We start from the raw sequence: 9,756 nt of genomic DNA, 5'->3' as shown, positions 1-9,756 counted from the left end.
GATATGGGGACATGGGGACATGGGATATGGGGACATGGGGACATGGGGACTTGGGGATATGGGGACATGGGGACATGGGGACATGGGGACATGGGTCACGGGGACATGGGGATATGGGGACATGGGGACATGGGGACATGGGGATATGGGGACATGGGGACTTGGGGATATGGGGACATGGGGACATGGGGACATGGGGACATGGGGATATGGGGACATGGGGACATGGGGACATGGGATATGGGGACATGGGGACATTGGGACATGGGGACATGGGGACATGGGATATGGGGACATGGGGACATGGGGACATGGGGACATGGGTCACGGGGACATGGGGATATGGGGACATGGGGACATGGGATATGGGGACATGGGGACATGGGGACTTGGGGATATGGGGACATGGGGACATGGGGACATGGGGACTTGGGGATATGGGGACATGGGGACATGGGATATGGGGACATGGGGACATTGGGACATGGGGACATGGGGACATGGGTCACGGGGACATGGGGATATGGGGACATGGGGACTTGGGGATATGGGGACATGGGGACATGGGGACATGGGGACATGGGGACTTGGGGATATGGGGACATGGGGACATGGGTCACGGGGACATGGGGACATGGGGATATGGGACATGGGGACATCGGGGCATGGGGACATGGGATATGGGGATATGGGGACATGGGGATATGGGGACATGGGGACATGGGGACATGGGGACATGGGGCATATTGGAGATACGGGGACATTGGGGCTATGGGATGTATTGGGGACATGGGGACATGGGGACATGGGGACATGGGGACACTGGGCACCGTTGGGCACAGGGGTCCCACGGGTCACTCCCCCCATCCCCCTCCCCTTTTCCCCCGCCCCCCTCCCGTCCCCCCCCCTCCCGGTGCCAGCGGAACCGGGGCTGACCCTGCCCCGGGCGGGGGCGGCGGCGGGGGGGGGGCGGCGCTTCCTCAGGAAACCCCCGGCCCCGCGCCCGCTGCTCCGCGGGGACCGGCGGCGGCGGCGGCTCGGCGGGGAGCGACCGAGGGGGTGCGAGGGGTGCCGGGGGGGGGGGGGGGGCTGGGGGGGTCGCACCGGCGGGGGGGGGGGTGTGCAAGCCCGGGGGAGTTGCACGGAGAAGGGGTGCAAGGAAGGGGGGGGGGGGGTGTGCAAGGAGGGGGTTTGCACCGAGCAGTTTGCACGGATGGGGTTTGCACGCTCGGGGGGGGGGGGGGGGGTGTTTGCACAGAGGGGGTGCGTGAAGTGGGTGCACGCTTGTGGAAGGTCGCACGGATGGGGTTTGCACGCTCCGGGGGGGGGGGGGTTGCACGGATGGGGTTTGCACGGAGCAGTTCGCACGGAGCGGTTTGCACGCTCAGGGGGTTTGTGTGCTCGGCGGGGGGGGGGGGGGGTTGCACAGATGGGTTTGCACGGAGCGGTTGCAGGGACGGTTGCACGCTCAGGGGGGGTTGCGTGGATGGGGCTTGAACGAAGGGGGTTTGCACGGTGGGGTTTGCACGGCGCAATTGTATACTCATGGGAGTTGCATGAGTGGGTTTGCACGGGGGGGGGGGTGTGCGCGGAGTGGGTGCACGCTCACAAGGGTTGCGCAGCTGGCTTTGCGTGGAGGGGATGCACAGAGCAGTTGCACGCTCATGGGGGTGGCACGTGTGGGCTTGCACGGAGCAGTTGCACACTCACAGGGGCTGCACGGGGGCGTTGCACAGAGCGGTGTGCGTGGCAGGATTGCATGGAGAGGTCGCACGGAGGGGTTGCACAGAGCGGTGTGCACAGAGGGGTTGCACGGAGGGGTTGCACAGACTGTTGTGCACGGTGCGGTTGCACGGGGGGGGGGTTGCACAGAGCGGTGTGCGTGGCAGGATTGCATGGAGAGGTTGCACGGAGGGGTTGCACAGAGCGGTGTGCACAGAGGGGTTGCGCAGAGGGGTTGCGCGGAGGGGTTGCACAGAGCGGTGTGCACAGAGGGGTTGCACGGAGGGGTTGCACAGACTGTTGTGCACGGTGCGGTTGCACGGGGGGGGGGTTGCACAGAGCGGTGTGCGTGGCAGGATTGCATGGAGAGGTCGCACGGAGGGGTTGCACAGAGCGGTGTGCACAGAGGGGTTGCGCAGAGGGGTCGCACGGAGGGGTTGCACAGAGCGTTGTGCACAGAGGGGTCGCACGGAGGGGTTGCACAGAGCGTTGTGCACGGTGCGGTTGCACGGAGCGGTGTGCACGACGGGGTTGCGCAGAGGCGTGCACCGGGGAGGTCTCCTGGTTGCACCCGTTGAGGTGCTCCGGTGCCACCCCGCTGCCCTGCCGCCCGCAGGCCATGCCTCTGCTGAAGAAAGCCCCCAAGGAGGAGGAGGAGGATGGCGACCCCTTCGCCGCCAGCCCCGAGAGCCGCTACCGGCGCCGGGCCACCCTGGAGCGCCTGGTGGGGCTGGCACCCTTCGGCCGCGCTCGCCGCCCCGGCCCCAAAGCTGGGGACGGGGACGGGGACGGGGACGGGGGCCGCGCACGGGGGCTGCGGCGGCGTTCCGAGGATTTCGGGCTCCTGCGGAGGCTGCCGGGGCGGCGCAAGGCGAGCGTGGAGGCCCTGGCCGAGCGGCCGGTCCCCAAGCGCAGCTCGCTGCTGCGGCTGGCCCTGGGGACAAAGGGACGCCGAGCGTCCCTGGCCGAGCGCTCGCCGCCACCAACCGAGCCCGACGGGGCGCCCGATGGGGATGGGGACACCGGGGGACGGCGGCAGGAGGCGCGCGGCAAGGCCAAGGAGCCGCTCTCGGGTGAGCGGGGACGGGGACGTGGGGTTGGGGGCAAGGGGATGGGGGAGAGTTGGGTGGGGATGTGGGGGATGGGGGACGTGGGGACACAGGGATGGGGGGCGTGGGGTTAAGGGACATTGGGATGGGGACGTGGGGATGGGGACATGGGGACATGGGGATGGGGATGGGGACGTGGGGATGGAGGACATAGGATTAGGGGACATTGGGATGGGGACGTGGGGATGGGGAACATTGGGATGCGGATGTTTTGGGATGGGGACATGGGGACATGGGGATGGGGGACATTGGGATGAGGACGTAAGGATGGGGACATGGGGACACAGAGAGGGGGGACATGGGGATGGGGGCATAGGGACGGGGAACATTGGGATGGGGACGTGGGGATGGGGCCATGGGGGACACGGAGCACCCAGCTGGACCTCCTGGCCGCCGGGTCTGCAGCACCCATGGGTGCCTCCCACACCCAGTGCTGGAGATCCTGGAGCTGATCCAGCGCCGGGAGCTGGTGGCGGCCGACGAGCAGATCATCGCGCTGGAGGCCGAGTGCGTGGCGGCGGCGGCGGCGGCGGCGGCAGGGGTGGCACCGTCCCCGCCGTCCCCGGTCCCCGCGGCGGGGCGGCAGGCGCGGGACGTGGCCCTGCTGTACGAGGCGCTGCTGGCGCAGCTCTGGGCGGTGGTGGGCGAAGCGGTGCCGGCCGGGCGCCCCTACCCGCCCCTGCGCCTGGTGGTGCGGGTGCTGGAGCAGGAAGAGGCGGCCGACCGCCGGCACCCGCCGGGCACCCCGGGGCGCCCGCGCGCCCTGCGGCGGCGCTGGCAGGAGGCCGTGGGGCGAGCGGCGGGCGAGCGGCTGGCGCAGGTGGCACCCGCCGCCGGGCTGGGCGCGCGGCTGGCGGCGCTGGCCGGCCGGCTGGTGGCCGACCTGGGGGCCGTGCGGTGCCACGTGGCCCCCGCGTACCCCGCCGAGTACGGCGCCTTCGGGGTCTACGCCCGCGGGTACCACCGGGCGCTGGCGCAGCAGCTGGGCGCCCTGGCGCAGCGGCCCCTGGCCGTGCCCGACCTCTACCTGCTGCTCGACTGGCACAGCAACGCCTACCCCAGGTGAGACGCCCGGGCTGCCCGGTGACACCGACCCGGTGCTGGACCCCGGCCTGTACACAGTGGGACCCCGTGGTGCCCGTCCCTTGGCACGCTGGGTGCTCACTGTCACCCGTGGGACCCCGTGGTGCCCGTCCCCTTGGCACGCTGGGCACCCACTGTTCACTCGTGGGACCTCATGGTGCCCGTCCCCTTGACACGTGGGCACCCACTGTCACCCGGTGCCACCCATGGGACCCCTCAGCACCCATTCCCTTCACACTCTGGGCACCCCCTGTCAACCATCGCCCCCCCCCCCCCCCCCCCAGCCCACTGGGCACCCGATGCCGCCCCCTGTCCCGCTGTGCACCCCCGGGGCTGTCCCCAAGGCGGTGGGTGGGTGACACCGGGTGTTGCGATGCCACCCCGGGTGGGTGCTCTGAGGGCTCTGTGCCCGCAGGGAGGTGCTGGGGCACCCCGAGATCGGGGCCCTGCTGCAGGCACAGGCGCTGGGACCCCTCCTGCCCCCCGAGACCCAGCGGGGCCTCGAGAGGTCCTGCATCGCCGCCGTCAAGGTACGGCCCCGGCGGGTGCGTGGCGGGGATGGGATGGGCACCGGGGTGGCATCGGGGTGGGGATACCGTGGGCACTGGGGTGGGACTGGGGCGGGCACTGGTGGCACTGGGGTGGGCTCGTGAGGTGCACCGGGGTGGCACTGAGACGCGCATGGGGACAGAAATGATGAGCACTGGGGTGGCACTGGAAGGGGCATGGGGACAGACACAGTGGGCACTGGGGTGGCACTGGGACAGGCTCTGGGGTGGCACTGGGATGGGCATGGGGACAGACACGATGGGCACTGGAGTGGCACAGGGACGGGCATGGGGACAGCCATGATGGGCACTGGGGTGGCACTGGGGTGGCACTGGGATGGGCATGGGGACAGCCATGATGGGCACTGGGGGGGCACTGGGATGGGCACTGGTGCGACACTGGGACTGGCATGGGGACAGCCATGATGGGCACTGGGGGGGGCACTGGGACGGGCACTGGGGCGACACTGGGACTGGCATGGGGACGGCCACGATGGGCACTGCAGTGGCACCAGTTTGGGCACTGGGACGGGCACCACGATAAGTCCCAAGGCTGGGGGCAGGCGGTGGCCCTGCGCCCCCCTGTCCCCATGCTCGGTGTCCCCACGCGTCCCCGGTCCCCAGGCGAAGGTGGAGGTGGCGGTGGCGCAGGAGCTGCAGCTCAGCGAGGACACGTGGGCCGAGGAGGCTTCCAGCGATGACCTGCAGGAGGGACTGGCCACCCGTGTCACCGGGGTACGGCTCTGTCCCATGTCCCCAGCCCCTTGGGGACCCGGTGCCCTGCAGGGTGCCCCCCGCCCCCATGGGGCTGCCTGGGTGTCCCACAAGGTACCGGGGACACCGGGCCGTGGGGAGCACGGGGGACGTGGAGGGACATTGGGGTGGTGGCTGGCACCCTAGGGGACAGCAGGGTGGGGGTTGGCACCCCAGGGGACACTGGGGTGGTGGCCACGTCCCCGTCCCCAGCGGTGCCCGTGCCCACAGCTGCTGCGGGCGCACGTGGACCGAGCCCCCCAGATCACCCCCGAATTCGGCATGGAGATGGCCCACAGCCTGCTGGGCGTGCTGGTGGCCTTCCTGCACAGGTGGGCACGGGGACACGGGGTGGTGTGGGACAGGCGTGGGGACAGGGGGCACAGGGGGGACACGGGGACATGTGGTGGCGTGGGGACAGGTTTGGGGACAGGGGGCATGGGAGGGCACAGGGACATGGGGTGGCATGGGGCACGGGGGGCATGGGGACATGGGGTGGCGTGGGGACAGTGGGGGATCAGGGTCAGAGGGGCGGGCGCGGAGGTACGGGGGACACAGGGCTATGGGGGGACAGGAAATGGGCATGGGGACATTTGGGAACAGAGGGGACATGGGGGGACAGCAGATGGGCACGGTGACGTGAGGAACCGGGGACGGGTGCAGGGACACGGGGACCACAGGGGACACAGGACAGAGCTGGGATGGGTGTGGGGGACACGTGGGGGACAGGGGGCACTGGACGAGCGTGGTGCCGGGGTCCCCAGGGTCCCCAGGGTGCCACCATGGGTGACCCCCGTGGGTGCCGCAGTTTCCAGCGGAAGGTGGAGCGGTTCCTGGAGGCCCCTGGCGAAGCCACCCCCCCTGACGGTGCCACCGGCCGGGCCATCGCCCTGGTCAACTGCTGCCCCCCCTTCAGGTGAGGGCACCCCGGGCACTGGGTCCCTGGGGTGGGTGGGGTGCTGGGGGTTCCTGCTGTCTTCAGGGTGCTTGGGGTCCCTGGGGGACTTGGGGTCCTTGGAGTGCTGGGCGTCCCTGGGGTGCTTGGGGTCCCAGGGGGATGTGGGGTCCCTGGTGTCCCTGGGGTGCTTGGGGTCCCAGGGGGACCTGGGGTCCTTGGGGTGCTTGGAGGTCCATGGTGTCCGTAGAGTGCTGGGGGTCCTTTGGGTGCTGGGGGTCTCTGGTGTCTTCAGGGTGCTTGGGGTTCCTGGGGTGCTCAGGGTGCTTGGGGGTCCCTGGCATCCCCAGGGTGCTTGGGGTCCCTGGGGGACTTGGGGTCCTTGGGAAGCTTGGGGGTCCTTTGGGTGCTGAGGGTCCCTGGTGTCTCCAGGGTGCTTGGGGGTCCCTGGTGTGCCCACGGGTTGTAGGGGGTCCTTGGGGTGCTTGGGGGATCCTGGTTCCTGAGGTCCCTGGGGTGCTTGGGGTGCTGGGTGTCCTTGGGGAGCTTGAGGTCCCCGGGGTGCTTGGGGTCCTTGGGGTGTGTGGGGTGCTGGAAGTCCCTGGTGTCCCCAGGGTGCTTGGAGTCCCCAGGGTGCTTGGGGTCCCCAGGGTGCTCGGGGATCCCTGGTGTCCCTGGTGTCCCCGGGGTGCTGGGGCACCCTTCAGCACCCGCTGACTGCCCCGTGCGGCAGGGCCTTCGCCGAGCGCCTGGCGCAGTTTGGGCACCCGGAGGGCGAGGAGCCGCGGCGCCAAGCCCACACCACCCTGGACAAGGTGACGCGGCTCTGCAACCACGTCCTCACCCAGCGCCTCTTCGAGGACCTCAAGGTGACCGCGCGGCGCGGTGCGGCGGGGGTGGTGCCCCAGGTGCCCCTGGGTGCCAGGAAGGGTGCCCACCCTTGGGTGCTGAGCTGGGGCGAAGCCCCTGGTGGTGGCGCCCATCTGTTGGGTGCTGGGTTGAGGTGAAACGCATGATGATGGTGCCACCGTTGGGTGCTGAGCTGGGATGAAGCCCCTGGTGGTGGTGCCGCCGTTGGGTGCTGGGTTGAGGTGAAACCCCTGGTGGTGGTGCCACCCTTGGGTGCTGAGTTGAGATGAAGCCCCTGGTGATGGCACTACCATTGGGTGCTGAGCTGGGATGAAGCCCCTGGAGTGGGTGCCACCGTTGGGTGCTGAGTTGAGGTGAAGCCCATGATGATGGTGCCACCGTTGGGTGCTGAGGTGAGGTGAAGCCCCTGGTGGTGGTGCCAAAACTGGGTGCTGAATGGAGGTGAAGCTCCTGGTGTTGGTGCCACCGTTGGGTGCTGGGTTGAAGTTAAACCCACGATGGTGGTGCCAGCATTGGGTGCTGAGTTGAGGTGAAGCCCATGGTGGTGCCGCCGTTGGGTGCTGGGTTGAGGTAAAGCCCCTGGTGGTGGCACCCATCTGTTGGGTGCTGGGTTGAGATGAAACCCACTGTGATGGTTCCGCCCTCGGGTGCTGAGCTGAGGTGAAGCCCACGATGATGGTTCCACCCCTGGGTGCTGGGTTGAGGCGAGGCCCCCGGGTGCGACGCCGGGGTGTCACCCACTGGCTGCCTGCCCCTCGCCCAGCCCTACTTCAACAAGCTGATGAAGCGCAAGTGGCTGACGAGCTCGGACGCCTTCGACACCATCGTGATGCTCATCACCAGCTTCACCCAGAAGCTGCGCCCGCTGCGCCCCGAGCCCTACCAGGTGGGTGCCGGCGGCGGCGGGCTGGGTGCCAGCGGCACCCGTGGGTGCTGACCCCCGTGTGTCGCAGGTGCTGGTGAGCGAGGTGCACCGGCGGGTGCTCATCGAGTACGTGCGGCCGCTGCTGCAGGCGCGCCTGGTCTGCACCTCGGCCAAGATGCGCGCCCGCGTGGCCGCCCGCCTGGGCGACGAAGCCCGGCAGCTCCGCGAGCTCTTCGGCCGCTTGGTGAGCACCGGGACAACCCCCCCCCCCCCCCGACACCCTCACCCCGGCACCCATGGGTGGTGCCCCCCCCCCCCCCCCCCCGGTGGCGCTGAGATTGCCGTGCCGGCAGGATTCGGCCTCGCCCTGGCTGGATTCGGTGGTGCCGCGGCTGCGGGAGCTGCTGGTGCTGGAGGACACGGCGGCGCTGCAGATGGAGGTGGGCGTCCTGGTGCGCGACTTCCCCGATGTCCGGTGAGTGGCGGTCCCCAAGGTGGGGAGGGGGGACAGCAGTCCCCGGGAGGGTGGCACGGCCACGCAGGACACCCTGACCCCGTGGGGGATGGAGCCTGGTGGCACGCGTGGCCCGATGGGGATGGGAGCAGGGTGGCACGTGTGTCCCCGTGGGGATGGAAGAAGGGTGGCATGTGTGTCCCCGTAGGGATGGGAGCAGGGTGGCACATGTCCCCACGGGGACGGGAGCAAGGTGGCATGGCCAGGCAGGACGCCACCTCCCCGCAGGGACCGGGGCAGGACGTGGTGTCCCCACGGGTGGCAGGACGCCGCCTCTGTCCTTCCCGGCAGCCCCCGCCCGCTGCCGGTCCCTCCTGGCCGCCCGCCGCCGCCGCGTCCCGCGCCAAGTCCCCTCCCCGTCCCTGGGTCACCCGCGGCCGCCCTCGGGGCTGGTGGCACGCGTGGGCCCTGCAGGACAAGGCCGGACACCCCCGGGCGCGGGGCCAAGCTCCGGCGCCTGGCGGGCTTTAAATAGCCCCAGTCAGGCCTTCAACTGGGACCAGTTAGAGCTGGGAAGAGGGCTGGCCCCAGAGCTGGCTGCACGCTCACGCCAAAGCGGGGTGCCCACTCACCCCAATCTGGGTGCAATGCTCACCCCAAAGATAGGCGCCTGCTCACCCCAAAACAGGGTGCCCACTCTCCCCAGTCTAGGTGCCCACTCACCCCAATCTGGGTGCAATGCTCACCCCAAATAGGGGCTACGCTAACCCCAAATCTGGGTGCCCAATCACCCCAAGCTGGGTGCGATGCTGACCCCAAAGCTGGGTGCCCACTCGCCCCAAAACAGGGTGCCCACTCATGCCCAGCAGGGTGCCCTCTCACCCCACACCCAGCCCCCTGCTCCCCCCAAGCACCGCACCCCCTCCTCTCACCACCCCGCTCGGTCCCGCAGGAGGAAGCACGTGGCGGCGGTGCTGGACGTGCGGGGGCTGCGGAGCCAGGCGGCGCGCCAGGAGATCCTCGGGGTGGTGAAGGACCTGGAGCAGGGCGAGGGCGAGCCGGGGCTGCCGCGCGAGCGCGCCTTCTTCTCCGAGCTGGCCGTGACGCGCGAGGCGCGCTGCCTGCCCTTCGACCTGCAGCGCCTGGCGCGCCTCTCCCGCCTGCGTCTGCGGCGCCCGCACCCCGAGCGCCCGGCCGAGGCGCGCCTGTGACCCCGCTGCCGGGCGCTGCGCCCCGAAACTGGGCGCGAGGCTGCGCGCCACAGCTGGGTGCACGCTCACCCCGAAGCTGGGTGCAATGCTGCACTCCGAAGCTGGGTGCACGCTCACCCCGAAGCTGGGTGCACGCTCACCCCTAGCTTGGTGCGGTGCTGCACCCAAAACTGAGGGCAATGTTGCACCCCGAAGCTGGGTGCACGCTCACCCCGAAGCTGGGTGCAACGCTGCATCCGAAGCTGG

The 9,756-nt window shown here is 69.9% G+C and overlaps 1 protein-coding gene across 1 annotated transcript; it reads left to right on the top strand.

The window, feature by feature from the left end:
* The first annotated feature begins 2,341 nt into the window (after positions 1-2,341).
* Positions 2,342-9,510, top strand: EXOC3L2 (exocyst complex component 3 like 2). Its single transcript, XM_050716716.1, has 11 exons — positions 2,342-2,795; positions 3,263-3,893; positions 4,330-4,444; positions 5,087-5,197; positions 5,447-5,547; positions 6,024-6,131; positions 6,844-6,979; positions 7,744-7,866; positions 7,934-8,089; positions 8,199-8,320; positions 9,252-9,510. The coding sequence occupies exons 1-11, from the start codon at positions 2,342-2,344 to the stop codon at positions 9,508-9,510; spliced, it is 2,316 nt and encodes a 771-aa protein (XP_050572673.1).
* The last annotated feature ends 246 nt before the right edge of the window (positions 9,511-9,756 follow it).

Source organism: Cygnus atratus, unplaced genomic scaffold (genome assembly GCF_013377495.2).
Source record: "Cygnus atratus isolate AKBS03 ecotype Queensland, Australia unplaced genomic scaffold, CAtr_DNAZoo_HiC_assembly HiC_scaffold_236, whole genome shotgun sequence".
Taxonomy (NCBI): domain Eukaryota; kingdom Metazoa; phylum Chordata; class Aves; order Anseriformes; family Anatidae; genus Cygnus; species Cygnus atratus.
The sequence above is the reverse complement of the archived record's forward strand: the minus strand, read 5'-3'. Positions and strand labels throughout refer to the sequence as shown.